General features: G+C 46.7%; 5 protein-coding genes across 5 annotated transcripts; all 5 read right to left on the bottom strand.

Annotated features, from left to right (window-relative positions):
* Positions 1 to 91: 91 nt before the first annotated feature.
* Positions 92 to 905, bottom strand: J4E79_002611 (uncharacterized protein; the record flags this gene model as incomplete). Its single annotated transcript, XM_049351509.1, has 3 exons — positions 92 to 241; positions 280 to 457; positions 604 to 905. 3 exons carry the CDS (start codon positions 903 to 905, stop codon positions 92 to 94), a joined length of 630 nt encoding a protein of 209 aa, XP_049214147.1.
* Positions 906 to 2,326: 1,421 nt separating this feature from the next.
* Positions 2,327 to 3,149, bottom strand: J4E79_002610 (uncharacterized protein; the record flags this gene model as incomplete). Its single annotated transcript, XM_049351508.1, has 2 exons — positions 2,327 to 2,935; positions 2,985 to 3,149. The coding sequence occupies 2 exons, from the start codon at positions 3,147 to 3,149 to the stop codon at positions 2,327 to 2,329; spliced, it is 774 nt and encodes a 257-aa protein (XP_049214146.1).
* Positions 3,150 to 4,368: 1,219 nt separating this feature from the next.
* On the bottom strand, positions 4,369 to 6,115 carry J4E79_002609 (uncharacterized protein; the record flags this gene model as incomplete). The annotated part of the gene is made up of 3 exons (XM_049351507.1): positions 4,369 to 4,995; positions 5,053 to 5,372; positions 5,425 to 6,115. The coding sequence occupies 3 exons, from the start codon at positions 6,113 to 6,115 to the stop codon at positions 4,369 to 4,371; spliced, it is 1,638 nt and encodes a 545-aa protein (XP_049214145.1).
* Positions 6,116 to 7,229: 1,114 nt separating this feature from the next.
* J4E79_002608 (uncharacterized protein) lies at positions 7,230 to 7,596 on the bottom strand (the record flags this gene model as incomplete). The annotated part of the gene is made up of 2 exons (XM_049351506.1): positions 7,230 to 7,403; positions 7,486 to 7,596. 2 exons carry the CDS (start codon positions 7,594 to 7,596, stop codon positions 7,230 to 7,232), a joined length of 285 nt encoding a protein of 94 aa, XP_049214144.1.
* Positions 7,597 to 7,980: 384 nt separating this feature from the next.
* J4E79_002607 (uncharacterized protein) lies at positions 7,981 to 9,614 on the bottom strand (the record flags this gene model as incomplete). Its single annotated transcript, XM_049351505.1, has 2 exons — positions 7,981 to 8,816; positions 8,867 to 9,614. 2 exons carry the CDS (start codon positions 9,612 to 9,614, stop codon positions 7,981 to 7,983), a joined length of 1,584 nt encoding a protein of 527 aa, XP_049214143.1.
* Between the last annotated feature and the right edge of the window lie 6,318 nt (positions 9,615 to 15,932).

Raw genomic sequence — 15,932 nt, 5'->3', positions numbered from 1 at the left:
GATCTGTGAATGATTGTTTCGTAGTTTGATGAGAAGTATCGTTCAGCATACTAGATGGTAGGCGATGTGATCGCGATAAAGATATCGAATCTCACACCACAAACGACGCCTCAACAAGAACTTCGTCTTCCTCGTCCAGCTCGCGCTTGATCTTCTCAGACTCGTCCAATATTGTCCGTTCGATCGCCGCGTATGCGGAGCCATAGACAAGCCGCCGGTCGCCATTGTCGCTCACCGTACGCTGTAAGATGTGTGTCTCATTCGCCAGTCGCGACACACTGCCCATTGCTCGGCGCCGTTGCGGAAATTGGTTTCACCCAAGTCACCAGAGCTCGCCGAACCAGCTTTTGCGATGTTGAAGCCCCGGCCGGTGTAATAGGATCCTCCACCCATTCGGCAGAAGAGTTCCTCGCTCAGCCGATACTCCATTTCGTCCGCCACATGGCAGATTGTGTAGCTTTTGGTTTCGTAGCTGCGTGTTATCGATCCTTCAGACTTCAGATACTTGCCGACGTTGGTGACAGCGCCATGATGCAATTGGTAGACTTTTGCGAAGCATGCTGGTTCATGCGGCGGTGAGGGTGGCTGGTGACCCCAAAATACTTGAAGGGATTGTTCACGACCGACTGGCTACTGCCACTGTCAGGGTTGTGTTGGAGCAGATTTCGATCTACCGCCTCGCAAAACGTTTCAATGCGCTCGGCACGAATCTGGCGCCCAAGGTAGCGGTGACGACCTTGCTTGATCTCAGCAGCGCTGGTGTGTCTACGAGTCTGGCTGTCGATGGTGGCGTTCTGTTGGGCTGATCGGGGGTCTCCGGAGATGTGCAGGCGTGGGTGGTCGATGATCAGCTCAATGTCCTGCTGGCTGGGAGGGTTGCCCTGCTTGTCGACATATGCGCGCATGTAAAGCGTGGGCACAAACTTATCAGAGAGCTCGCTGTCTCGCTGGGCCCACGGAGGCTGGTCTGCAAACGGTATGCTCTTGTCATCATGCAAATTGACCTATGGCAACAGCGGAAGTGACAAACCTCCAACCGTATTTGCTTTGCTAGTAGAATTCGCTCGTGCGCCCCAGAGCCGTGGCTTCCCCAAACGGTCTCAATGCCGAAGGAGCTTTGCGTTCGAGGATTGATCAATCTCCTCAGCCTGGAATCCCCCGTTCCAACCCTGGGTAACAACTCCGCTACCATTACGATTTGTGGGGCCGATTACGGGGGCGCACCATGAGCGATCATAAGAGACAACGAAGCAACAAGTCGGGTCTCTTCCGACCACGCTCAACCCGCCGCGCAAAATCACTAGAATCTTCTAGCTTGTACTGGTCACGGCACGACGCAACTACTTCACAAGCCCATCGGAACCAGCTGCGGCGTCTCGCGCAATCTCCAGACAACCCCCTCCTCCATCTAATCACCATGACGCCGTTTCCTCTTCTAGATACGAGATCATCCTATCGCGTAAGCTCTCCCGGCACGCCACGACTGTCAGTACACACAACTCGGCATCAAGGCTTCCGCGAGTGGCTAGCCGGCGGCCTTATGCTTGAAGTTCACCAGATACTGCGGAAAGCCTCGGTTCGCTACTACGATGTCGAAGTAGTCATCCGAAACCCGTTCAAGACACTACACCCGGTCCGGACAGCGAGTACAACAAGATTGTAATTATTTTAGCGGATATCTCGGTAGCAGATGCCCACGCCAACTGGGCCATCGCCGCACGAACGATTCTAGAGCGGTTGATAGCCCTGGGGCGCGACGACATAAACGTCGAGATCTTGGACGTCGAAGCCGCCTGGGAGTTCAATAACGCCGTCGTCTTCGACAACGAAACAGCACAAGCGTGGCATGACGTCCACAAACACGGCACCATTCGATGAGGTCAGTCTAGGTAGATATACGGTAGAAGATAGCTCATGATGATAGAGCTGATGTCATCTATAGGCTCATTCTCCATCATCAAGTCGAACTTGCGCATGATTTTCACATCAGCTCGACGACGGACAGTCGAGCCATGAGAACTGTAGGTCATTAGACAACTTCACTGGTTGTCTATGCGACTAGATATACAGGGCACCTTCAGTGTGCTTTCAAGTTCGGGTATATGTCGAAGCTACATAAAACAAAAAAAAACATGTTTTAGGCCTGAAGCATACGTTGTCTCAAACATCACTCACTTGTTGACATCTGATGCTTTGTATGCGGCAACCTCGTATCAACCCACTAAATCCGTCATCTTCGATTGACTCAACGATCTCTCAATTCATTGTACGTTAACACACGAAAGGCAGCGCAAGGCATTCCCTCCGCGATTCGCTCCGTCCCTGACTAGATCGTCTCAGTTAAAGGGAGAACACCACGAAGCTCCTTAAGGCAGTCTTCCATTTCTGACTTCCATCTGCTTTGTGTAAACATGAGCAGCATGAGGACATTTTTGCGAAAGGTTGATATCTCGCGATTATCGGCAGTGGTTGCGAAAGTAGCGACCCGGTGATCCAACATCATCTGCATCTTCTGCTCGGGACTTTGGTTGTCGAATTCCTGCAGGAGTTCTTGATCAAGGTCCTTTCCTTGCTCTTTGTATGCGTCGATGAAGGAACTGATTGTTCTCTCCGCTGGCTCCAGATAAAGCTCAGCCGCCTGGATTAGCATGCTGCCGTACCAATCATCTGCTGCTACCAGCATCTCGTAACGTTGCGTGATTTCCAACTCTTCATTCTTCAAAATGGAGTCGGTGTACTTGGGTAGTCCTTTCAATTCGGTAATAGCCTCTTGGAGGAGGACAGAGGCGGCCCGCGCCTTCCTGGCTGGTGGAACGGTTATATGAACTAGCGCAGTGGTACCCTCTGGGGCGGCGGAAGACTGGTTATTTAGTTTCATCGTCCACTCCTCAAAGGAACCCAGGGGCCCAATATCGTCGAGACTGGTCACGTTGGCCTTTGTTGTAAGTTAGATCGTGGTAATGCATTCGGGAAGCATACCTTACGTAGATGTTCTCTGATTTGATGTCTAAGAGACCCTGGGCAACCATTCTGTCCAACTCCTCCTTCTGGTTGGCCAACTTTCCCACAAACTGAGTCACTTCATCCGCACGTTCCTTCTGGCTTGCTGACCTTCGTTGGAACTTCCCTTTGATATCGTTTCCAGTCATGCTAGTGGCGTCGTAGTATTGGCTCGGTTGCACGTTGGTTCAGAGCGGACTTCGGGAGTGTGAATCAGGTCAGGCTCTGTGCAGGAGAAAATCGCAAGCTTTATTCCAATCGCGTGCTTGATGTCCATTGTTTGTGGGTTGGGCACTGGGACCGTCGCGTTCAAGCGCTCCTCGATTGTCTGGTTGTTCATGCTAGATCAGTGATCACCGGCTGAGTTAGAGTAAAGCACACCTGTGCGGTGGCAGTCTGCATGGTACTGATAGCTGCGCCAACACTTGCTCTGGGTTTGATGGGACTGTGACTGTTTACGTCCATACATAGCTACAGCTTACATCGTAACTGCTGATGGAGACGATGCGACTGGGGTACCCATACTCTGACAAAGTTTGCGATGGTTCTACAGATGTACCAAATAGCGTGCAAGGCGATATAACATCAGTCAAAGGTGTCGACGACGCGACGATCAGGGCGCACTCTGGTCTAACTTCGTCTGGAGACATCAGGCTCAGAGCCAGAGTCATCCTTGACAACGTAACGAGCAGGGCGCACTCTGGTGGTCAAATCCGGATGCGGGAACGACTGCGGCACATGGTAAGGTGTCGAGAAGATTGGAGGGTATGGCGTCATGTAGGCGGGGGCGTTGTAGCCATAGACACCTCCTTGAGGCACTGGGGAGCCATATGCCATATCCATTGGTGTCTGCTGATACCCGTACTGCATAAACGGGGGACACCGAGGACTCTGAATTGTCATTGGAGGATAGTAACCGATTTCTGTCTGCGCAATGACAGTCCCGTCGGGCAACCTCACTACTTGTTGCATCCGCGTAGATGCTTCGATACCTTGAGTGTCGGGACGGGTGTTGTAGCGGGGCACAAACTTCTAGTTCTTCATCTGAGCTTTCTGCCAGGCGCGCAGGCAGGCGCGTAGGAGAGATAGCGTTGGACATGGGGGTTGTGGCTGGTCAATATTAGATAGTGACACAGGTGACCGAAGTAAGGGTTATGCTACTTACCAGACATGTGACCCTATCTATGAGAGAAGCGCGTGAATACATACCTAAATTAGAGACAAGGCTGATACAATAGCGCGATGCGATGATTGAAACCAGAATACACCAGCTCGACGACATTACGCATTTGCTGCTTCTGCGCTACTTCCCTACGTATGTTGATTCCACGCGCAAGTCATAGAGAGAGAAGAAGAAGAGTAAGCTGTCTAGGCCGCGATCATCTCAACCGCGTCGAGACTGATACTGGGACTCAAATAACCCGTAGACGTCTTTCCAGAAATGACAGAGATCTTCAGTATCTGGTACTCCCTCGCGCTCTTCACCCACGCACTTGCCGGCACACTGTACTCATAAACGTAGTTGTTGCCGCGGTACGTTCCAACAGTCAGACTTCTGGTATCGCCCTGGCCCTTATCGGACTGTAAGGTAGCGGTCCAGCTGTTCACGGCAATAGCCGGTCTTCCACCAGACATGCCCTCTGTGACACCGATTCTGATCTTTGCGCCATTGGTTAGTTGCGCATCGCTGAGGCGGAAGTAGACGAGGTGGTCGTTATTGATGTCTTTCCACATGTAGCCGGGGAAGTTGGCAGCGGAGCTGGTACCCACAATATAGTTGCTAGCATCCCATTTGGCGAGGCGCGAATCAGATGGGTGCATGTAGGTAGGCTTCATGGGGCTGTCGCCGAAGTTCAGGAAACCCTTAGGCGTGCCGTCCCATTCGCCAATTCGCCACATGACAGCCGTGTCCGACGGGTCGTTGCAAGTGATCGTGTTCAGCGCTGCGGTGCCTCCAGCAGTGACGGTAACAGTGCTAGTGTGAACCTCGAGTTCCTGCAAGATCGGGTGAGTTCACGTCAGAACAAAGTGCTGATGTATGGCTTCACTTACACCCTTGTATACAGTCAAAGTGTACGAGCCTGGTAGAATCTTGCTGATTCTCCAAGAGCTGGATGATGCAATTGTCCAGTATTGCGCCTGGGCACTCTTCAGACCGACAACATACTGGTAACCGTTCTTTACGTTGGCCAAACCAACACCAGCGACGGCACCACGTTGACTAGCCGGAACCCAGCCATCGATTCCAAGGGAGTCCATCCAGTCCCAGTTAGCGTTGCGAGCGAAGAGTGCGGTGCTCGGTGCAGCACCGCTATCCGTGAAGTGGAGGACGGAGGGACCTTGCAGGCCAAAGCGCATCACATCAGTATGACCTGTAGCACATTAGCAGATGATTTAGTCTAGGCCGAGAGTGACTTCACGTACCCATGTTGTAGTGGTAGATATCATAGAGATCCGGGCCACCACTACCTCCGCGGCGCACCAAACTTCGGAAGAAAGGCCCGCCCGACGCCTTCTCGTGATTCGACCTAATCATATACATGCCGACGTTTCGATTGGTGTATCCAACCCAGTCGTAATCCATAGTGCGTCCATACAGCTTGCCCGAGTAATGTTTGGACCATGTCTGACCGTTGAGCCCATTGATGTCACCAGACTCGATGGCAGTCGCGCCATCTGGAACCCAGTCCGTGTCTTCGTTGATGTTGTTGGTAAAGATGTTTGGCGGGATGCGAAGGATGTATCGCGACACAGTGATGCTGCTGTCTTTCTTGTTCATGAAGATATAGACGTTGGGGTTGCCATAGCGGAAGACAAGAGTGTGAACGAGCGTTCCTACTTTCATCGTCACCTTGATGACGTTGGTGTATTGCTGGATGGTGACGGTGCCGGGTGCGAGGCCAGATTCCACCTGCGAATTCTTCCCATTCTGGCCGTTGTACTCAACGCCACGGTACTTGATCGAAGTCATGTCGGCGTTTGACTTGCTGACCTTGACGACTAGGTTCGCGTTCGTATCGATAACATAGTTTTTGCCGTCATCGGTGTAGCCCCAAGCTGCAAAAACAGCCGTAGGGGCCAGAAGCAGAGCAGTGACGGTCGCTAAGAACCGCATCTTGAAGGCTGACTGATGGAAGACAGCGAGCTGGAAACCTCATGTGGATCCATTGTACAAGACGGCTTTATAGCAATGTATTTGCTTTCCCACGTGTGTGCGCAGATGGTTACTACACACCATCACAATACCATCTTTCCCGGTGGTAGTATTGTAGACTCCTCGTTAGTTTCCCAGATTGAGCGTGCTCCGCCATCAGGATAGAGCACCTACGCCTTGCGGAGTAGTGCTTTGTGCTGATTGTACAGGAACCGAGCATGGGTATATATCTGGCCAGCGTTTGTAGTACTACTCCGAGCCTAGCCCGTCCGTCTAGTACCCGCGTGCGCACCATATCATTGGTGGGGCTGGCTTTCGGTGTTTCGAAGCAAATCCGGGGAAATTCTTGAAATTAAGAAGGAAGCTTGGTAGGCATTAGCACCGCCGAGCGCACAAGTGAGACAGGCCATCATGAGCCATCGTAGAGGTGCGGATAAACTTTGTGCAGAGGTGAAGCGGGGACCATGATGTGGATTGAAAATGGATGGGCTTGCAGGAGTAATGGATTGAGGGCGAAAGGGAAGGGCTATTTCGCGGGCCGAGGTTACGCCGATTGGTGAAGTTTGCAGAGCCAGACCCCGTGCCTTTGTGACTCCTCCCCTCATGATAGGCACATGCCGTCGTGATGCACAAGTTCAACGTTTCCTTCTCGACACAACTTGTACAAGTCCACGCCGAACATGACGCTACATGTTCTTGAACGATAAGATAAGAAGGTTTCGACAGATGCTTTGGGCCACACATGTCTGAAACTTTCAGGCGTCCAGGCACATGCCCGCTGTGTGCTGGCGATCCTGTCGTAATCTACGAATGCCATGCTTTTTCTTCGGCGCGAAGTCAAATATGGTTTGCATCCGAACAAGTTTGGCTTTTTGTGTCAATTGTGTCAATACGTACGAGGAAGCTTGGTTTTGAGCGCCACAAGGTTTACTTTGTCGCCGTCAAACATGCCATCTCATCGCAGCTCGGAACGCATTCCCAGCCTGACACTCAGGCAAGCACGCCGTTGACGTCCAACAAACTCCAAGTTGTCAGCGTTGATCCTACAGGAGTCCACAGAATAAGGCGTCGTGACTCACTTCTCATGCATACGCGTCAGTAGCAAGTCCTTCCGGCCGTCAGGCTGATTCTTGACCCTGTCAATCTCCTGCTGTGACAGCGGCTCTGGTAGAGTCCCTGCATTCTGCTCAAGCCACATCTCTTTGGGCGTCTTGCTACCGTCGGCGAATACTAAGTTCATCATTTGCGCCTTGAAGTCTTATGTAAAGCAGTTCAGAAAAGCTTCGATGAAGTCAAGTGTACTGAAATGACACAGTAGATAGGATGCTTACTGGGTCCTTCTGCTGAGAGCACTTTGCGATCTGCAGTCGGCGAGCGTAGAACGCCGTCGTTACGTAGAAATGTGATGCAAAGTATATCATTCTTGAAGCTGCGCGTAACATCTTGTTGGAGTGGATCACTGGTGTCGTATGATGACACGCATTTTGGGGCCGATGGTTGTTCTTCAGTGTTTGAGTCGGTCATGATGTTCAAGGTGAAGATGAAGGAAAGAACTTTTGATCGATTTCGGGGTATAGAAAACATAAAAGGGTATGATGCCATGACGCCGCCCGTAGCTACTGGAGATGAGCGTGGTTGGTCACTGGGCGGCCATGCGCTTACAAACAGATTGTCCTCCCTAGAAAACATTACAAGTAAATGAGCGCTGCGCCCTGTTACAATCATAAATAGCCATGTCCAAGATGGCATACAGCTCGAACGTGAAGTGCAGGACGTAAGCACTAAGCGCAGGATGCGCATTCGCCCCAAACATTATCAATTCGTCGTTATGACATCCGAGGCGCCCTGTCGATGGACATGCGAGCAGCTGCGATATCCATAGACATGCGGGGAGCGCGGCTGTCAATGGAGTGCCTTGACAGCTGGTAGCTCATGCGCCAGTCAAGCGGCAGGCGACCTTCGTTTGTGGTACGTCGAGAAGCGTGGCCGATAACGACGTGCATCTCGAACTTGTCCAATCCAGTCTTTTGCAAGTACGCTTCGTATCCCTCAGACTTGGAGGCCCGCTTCATCCACTCCTCACTCACGGCCGATGGGTAGACTACGCGCAGCAGGGGCTCGGCACCACGGAATCGGTAGTATTGTCGGATGTCGTCGTGGGGAAACAGGTGCAAGTCGATCCTCTTCATCGGCCCGTTGACTGCGGTAAGCCAGCTTTGGTTGCTGTTGGCAGGGTTTGGTAGCAGCTTGTTGAGCTCGCCAACGATCTCAGAGATGCTGCGGAAGACAACTCCCTCAGTGGAGGTGAAGCGACAGTCGGTGCGACGAGTTCGGACAAGGCACCGGATGAGCGGCAACAGGTCAATGGGCTCCATGTCGAAGCACGCAGCATCGATGTCCAAAGAGACATGGCCCTTGAGCGAGTCAATCTTGACCAGGTTCGACTTCTGGCTCCACAGGTCGATGATGTAGTGTGCCTTCTCCGCGTATATCGGTAGGAACTCCTCGCGAAGCTGGTGGCATACCTGCGTAAGGTTGTAATATTGTCTCCGCTTGGTCGGGGTGGCTTCGCCTTCGCGTTGGACCAGTGCTGGATCATCGTGACGGCACATCCTGATGGGCACCTCCTCGCTCATACGCTCATAGATGCGGTTTCTGATCTCTGTGTTGCATTAGCGCTTATACATGTATATAGACTAGGCGGTAACATACCTGGCGGCATGTCAAGGAAGCAAAGTGGTGCGGTCTTCTTGGGTGTCGCGACGTCTTCAACAACATCGTCAACCTCGGAACTGGTGGATGCGACTTCATCGATAGCCAGTTCTGGTGTTGCGTCGTGTACAGACGGGGTACTCGGTTCGGGTTGCTGCTCGGGGGTGATCGCACGGGTTTCTGGTTCAGGTGTCGCACATCGCACAGGTGCAGCGGCGACAGTGTCGCGGACTTCAGGCTCTACTTGTGTATAGGCGACGGGAGTCGAGTTCCATGGCTCCTGTTCAGGGGTGGCGCAGCGAACCGGCGGGGTGACAGCGCGAACATGTTCTTCGTCGTGCTTTTGTTCGAGTTCATGCCTGGGCTCCTGCTCCTCGGCTACTGACGACGTATCTTGCTTTGTGGCGGAGGTAGCTGTGACTAGGACCCTCTGTTCGACCATCCATCCTGCACTCGGTTTCGACTTCTCCGAAATTACAGCCAGCTCGACATCATCGTTCCTGCTGCCGCGACTCTCAGCACCAGACCGTACACTTGCGCTCACTGGATTCGCGACGCGCTCGAAACGGTCTTCATTGGGCGCGGGGATGTCGTTCGGCTTCTCAATCGTGGGGTGAAGGGTGGTTGCAGTAGTTCCATGCGCGTCGCTGGGCTCGGGCGTCGCGTCGTTTGTTTCAAGCGGCTCTGTTGACGTCTCACGCGTCCGTCTCGCCCGACCACAACTGAAAAGGTCGCCCAAAAACGACATGGCTGCTCTTCCACACCACCACGGCGAGTGCGTGGGTATTAGGAATAAGTACTGTGGGCAAGTCGCACAAAAGTAAAGAGACCGGCACAACCGTCTATTGGGGCACCTGCTAGCTCATATGTTTCTTCAGTCAGGATTGCGGCATCGAGTGAGAACAAAGGCTAAACCCTTTCAATGGTCGATGAAACGCATTGGGCGAATGAAGTCGTCGGTAAGATTGCTATCACACTGAGATGACCGGGGTGGGGCACGTGCTTTACCCCTGATCAGCGCCTTCGATCCCCACTTTCGATGAGGCTTATCTTATCTGCACTGGAGCGGCAGATTCACAATTCCAGCGCCTGGCATCATGCCCGCATCTTGTCCAGCCTGCCGGTAGTCGCCGGGACGGTGCGCGCAGGTGATGTGTCTGGCGCAACTTACATGTCGATTAAGGTTGCCATGAAAGTTTGTCTGTGACCCGTTCACACGCGGTCAATGGGCTCATCTCGGACTAGCGAAAATCGCCGAAGAAAAAGCTTCGGTCACTTGAGCGTCCATGGCGGAATTATTTGATTCTCTATACCTTTATTGTCTAACGCAAAGCTCTTCGGGTACGTGCATGCTTGACCAGACATCGCAGCCTAACGATTTGCGGAAATGTCCAACGCGCGACGTCATTGCCAACCACGATCCACCACCACGGGAACTGTCAGGCCGGAGCACCTCATCAAATATTCTCGGGCCATCTTCGATATGCGACATACATACGGGAAAATGAATATACGATACCAGACGATCAACAAATACTGGCAGGCCACGATCCACCGGGACTAAAGACGATCTGCAACGATTGGACCCATCTGCAGGGCAGCAGCTCCCTTCTCAACGTCTCCCAGCATTTTGGCGTTCTCACGCATCTTGCAGTACGTCCAAGCCGCCACCTGGAGCGCCAGTAACCCGGTCAAGATCTCCGAGTTGTTGATGTACGTAGTGTATGGCGCGCCTTCATTGTGTGGGTGATAGTATCGGAGGCACAAGACGCGTACCGCGTTCTCGAAGAGGTGGTAGTAGGCTAGTCGAATGATCGCGTCCTGGGTTGATACCAATTCTGTCGTATTCCAGATCATCGTCCAGTCGAATCGAGGCTTGACGATACCGTTGCGGTCGGTTGCTGCGGGATCACCAGACACGCCTTCCCAAACATTGTCGAGGAATGTTCCCAAAGACGTACATTCCCAAGCACGAAGATCAATGAATTCTGTAAGGACGAGGATGTTCAAAGGTGATATGGCAAGCCAGGGAATAATCCAGTCTAGAGATTGCAGCTTCAAATGCAGCATACATGAGAATATGGCTAAAAATCGCACGATGAGGCTGGTAGCTAAGAGGCAGTGAAGAAGCTGGTGCTTCGTTTTCTCCAATGAGCGCGAATAGCAGGTGGAGAGTGCGATGAGGCTGAAGGAGATGAAGAGCCAGGTAAGTTGGCTGGGTGCTTCGAACATGTCTTTCATGATATTTGCTGCGTCTTCTGAATGATGAAGATCGCCGTACAAGTACTCATGATCTGATCTTCTCGAGTCTGGTATGGATTGCCTACCAAGAAGAATGTCGCATGTGGCAAGTGAGACCAGCCATGGCAGTATTACTAAACAACCAGTAGTGCCAGTCAGCATGATGTGTGTTTGGTGGTGCGATCGACGTCGGAATTTGTTGAATGTGAAGAGTTGTGGCCTAAAAGTTAGAGGGTGCATGTCGACTTTATATGAGATGATGTCTTCGCAAGTCCGCCACCACGAGACATTATCGCGTCCGTCCATGGTTCGGCGGTATCATGACTAAGACAGTAGACCAATCATATTATGGGTCTACGTAATTATAGTGACGAAGCGTTTCCTTCGACCAATGCGCGAATGTGTGATAAACTTACCAACATGGACTAGCGCATTATGGCGGACGCTCCCGAGGTTCTTCTCTCACCAGGTTCTTCAGTCATACGTATCAACTCCCACCGGTCACCACACTACACAACCACAACCAAACTTCAGCCTCACTCCGCAACCATCCCGCGGTCACCATGCAACCAGAAACTACGCACTCACTGCGCCGACTTGGTACCAAACAAGATGCGACAAAGATTGGCTTTATGGATCTACCCGGAGGTAAAGCAGCAACTTTCTAGGTCGATAAATAGCAGTGCGCTGACCTTCGCTCTAGAACTGCGCAACACCATATACTCATACTGCAAGAAATCTGGAGACGAGAGCTTTACTCGCCAATCACCTTTGGTGCATGAGATCGGATATCGAACCTACTTCCATCTCTGCCAGGTCAACTACCAGGTTCGGCAGGAAGCACTTCCGTTGCAATTCCAGCACTTCACACATCGAGTCCCTCTCAGAGACCTCGCCGCCTACATGGAGACATTTGTATTACCGCATAAAGGACACTCCCTGGTCGGTAGTACCTCCTTCACCTTCCGACTCGATCAATTTGTCCCTCGCGTCAACATAGCTCCGCTTATTCGAGTATGCAAAAGGTACCCGGAATTCGCCGTCAGGCTTAGCGCCATTAGCTCTGTCCCCTCTGTCCACTCGCATCGCTTTCCATGGACGCTTAGCAGGCGAGCATTGGATCTCGAAACGCAGTTCCAAAAATTAATCAACAACTCTCGAGTTCGATCTGGCGACTTGAATAGTTCCACTACCTCTCAGCGCCGATGGAGCAAGTTTATCGGGAGATCTGTCGAGGAATTATGGATTCACTCTCACAACAAGCAGCTTGATGTGGATATAACAGTCAAGTCCGAGGTATCTGAACCGTGGATGGACGATATTGCTCAGACCAACCGTCGGACCGGCATCCCTGCTCAGCTTCATCACTACAAGAAGGAATACAAGGCATGGGTATACAAAAATCGGTTTCCAGGGTTCTTGATACAGAATGTAGCCTCTGTGATAAGGTCGGATAGCACCCGAGTTTAACTGCTCAGCAACGACATACACATAAAGTAGGCCTTCGTTTCGCTACTGAGATAGGCGTAGAATTTCAATACTTCAGCACACTTATACGAAGCTACATCGTTACTCATTTAGTTCTAAACTAGTGTCGCCTATTTCTATCTAACCCTACTGCTACAGACTCGTAGTATGTCTCTAAAAGCTAACTCTGTTAATCTCTCTAATCTTCTTATTACTTAACCTCTACCCTAGCGCCGCACAATTGCTAACAGCCTACTCTTTCTTTCTTACACTATATACTAGCGTAATACTCTTACACATATTGTAGTTTAGCGCAACAGCACTCTAAGGTACACTGCGCTTATCTGTAATCTTCTTTAGCACTACGTTAACAGGCTTAATGTTCTTTATATTGTAGCTAGAGAAGTAGTATAACTTTAGTAGTAGGTTGTTAGATGTGTATTTACCTATAAGCTAACCTTAGGTAAGCGAGAAGTAGAACTATAAGATAATACTGCGTTCTTTGCAGGTCTAGAGAAGACTACTACTACTACTACTACTATAAGAGATGTAATTAGGTAGATATATAATAGAATATAAGCTATTAAGTAGAATATAGAAGTATAGAGACCTTTATATTCTAGAGCTAGTGCTAGTTTAACTTAATTAGGCTAGGCTAGTTATATAATAACGTAATTAGGTAAGTATAGATAGATCTATAATATTACTTTCTTTCTTTAAAGTAATTATACTAGTAATTAAAAGGCTTCTCTAAAAGTGCGCGCCTTAATAGTAATAAACTATTTAAAATATAATACGCGCTTTAATAGTAACACTCTATTTTTATATTCTATTCTTCTATATTTTATAGTATATTATATTCTCTATAAGATACTATTTAGTTATATTATAATACGTAGGCGCAGCGTCTAGATTAGAGCTAACACTAGAATTAGAGTTAGAGTTAGAGTTAGAGTTAGAGTTAGAGTTAGAGTTAGAGTTAGAGTTAAGGTTAGAGTTAGAGTTAGAGTTAAAGTAATAGTAATAGTAATAGTAATAGTAATATTCTAGTAGTAACGTCTAACTAGGTTAAACTATAAGTGTAGTAATAGAGCTATATATAGTTAATACTAAAAAGATATCTTATCTTACTTAGCTACTTTAGGTCTACTAAATAACTATAAGACTTACTTTCTAAACTAGCGCTATAATAGACTTTCTTTAGTAGATTAGCTTACTAAGTAGTAGAGTCTTCTACTATACTTTTATTATTAGAGCCTTTAGCGTAGCTATTAAAAGTATACGCTAAGATAGTATTAAGATATAGTACTAGATTATATAAAAGTTAAGTTAGATAATAAGTAAGATTCTACGTATAGGTCTATCTAGAGCTAGAAGTAGAATTAAACTTTAATATTTCTTACTTAAATTAGAGCTAGGCCTAATTAGGTAGAGATTATAGGTTTAATTCTTTACACTATCTCTCTCTTTAAAAAAAGTAAGTTCTAATACTTAACTACCTTTTTTACTCTATATAATATAATATTAGTATAAATATAATATAAATATAATACCTATATTACAAAAGCTACGTAGGCTAAATATATTAATAGCGCTACTATCTACTAAGTTCTCTATATATATTTTTATTATTTGTCTATATACGTGTTATTAGCAATTAAGATAGATAGCGTAGTATTAGAGATATAGAGATTAAATAGTAATAATAGATTTTATAAAGATAGGCGTTAACGTAATATAGTAGTATATTCTATATTTAATAGTTAGTAAGTAGAAGATTACACGCTATAACGTTATATTACTCTATAGCTAAACTCTCTATAGTAGTAAGAGTATAGCCTTCTAAAGGTAAGACTAGTTCTTGTTCTAGATATAGTTTACTTCTAGTTAGTAATATACATATACTATATAACTATTCTAGGTATTAGTAATCTTCTCTTAAGATAGCGTCTAGAAGACTATTATAGTGCGTAGTAGAATATAACTATAAAAGCACCTTTCTTTGCTATAAGTTTAATAAGTATAGTAAAGGTATTACGTAAGTACTTATAATAAGCTATTAGTAAAGTAGTAGTTAATAGAATTCTACTTAAGTATTAGTATTACTAGCTTCTATTAGCTTACTAAAGTCTTAAACTTTAGATAAATCTTAGGCTTATTAGAGTAGTAGAGATAGAAATTCTTAATTATCTCTACGCTACCTATAAGATTTATATATAGTTTCTAGAATAGGTTATTAGATCTCTTAGAGTAGCTAGACTAGCGTACTCTATACTAAAGAAGTCTCTTCTTCTTACTATTCTTAAGTCTATTATTAACGTAATAGTTTTTAATAAACTCTACTATATAGTTCTTATTATTCTTAATATCTAGATATATTATAGCTAGTTCTTCTAGATTAACGCGCTATCTAAAAAGAGAGTTAGAGAAGATAGAGTAAAGTAGCTATAAGTAGAAAACGTTATAGACTTATTCTATCTCTAGTAGTAGTTAAAGTTTATAAGCTAGGTTATCTATTAAATAGATTATCTTAAATAGGCTATAGTTCTTATAATCTAATAACTAATTTAGCTAAGTAGTATAAATATTATAAGTATCTAGTATAACTAGATTATCTACTTTAAATAATAGCGCTAGAAGATAATTATTATTTATATACTTAGTCTACTTAGCTTATACCTATTATATAGATACGCGTAGTTCTATACGTAACTAGTTAAGGTATTAGACTAAATAGTCTACTCTTACCTTATCTATTCTTACTAGTGCAGCGTCTTAGAAGTTAACTAGAAAAGAAAGTTCTAGGCTTAATTATAGTAGGTATTCTTTAGTTACGTAGAAGAAAGAGACGCCTATTAATAAGCTAACTATTATATTAGCCTTAAATTCTACTATTAGTAGATATAGCGCCTAATTATTTTATTTATAATTAATATAAGTATAAAGATATTACTTTAAGTAAGTATTTATATTCTTAGTCTATCTATCTATCTATAGATAGAAAGCTAATAAGTACTTTAGGTAGGTTTCTAAATAATAGTAGAGGCGTTTCTAGAAATATAATATAAATTAACTACTATAATTAGATATAATCTTCTTAGAGTAACCTTCTTTCTACTATACGTATTTAATAAAAGTCTAAACTAAAGTATTAATAGTAAGTAATACTATTAGAATAAACTTCTTCTTCTTAGTAAGATAGTTAACTATTATAAGTATATTAGTAAAGACCTAACTATTATATTAGTAAGTAGAAAGATAAATAATAAAGTTTATAAATATATACGCCTAATACTTATTAGAGATAAGTAAAGAGTATAAAAGCCTATATTTACTATCTTAGTAGCTTTTTATACGT

The sequence above is a fragment of the Alternaria viburni genome (assembly GCF_023758015.1).
Source record: "Alternaria viburni strain BMP 2772 chromosome Unknown scaffold_4, whole genome shotgun sequence".
NCBI classification, from domain to species: Eukaryota; Fungi; Ascomycota; class Dothideomycetes; order Pleosporales; family Pleosporaceae; genus Alternaria; species Alternaria viburni.
The sequence above is the reverse complement of the archived record's forward strand: the minus strand, read 5'-3'. Positions and strand labels throughout refer to the sequence as shown.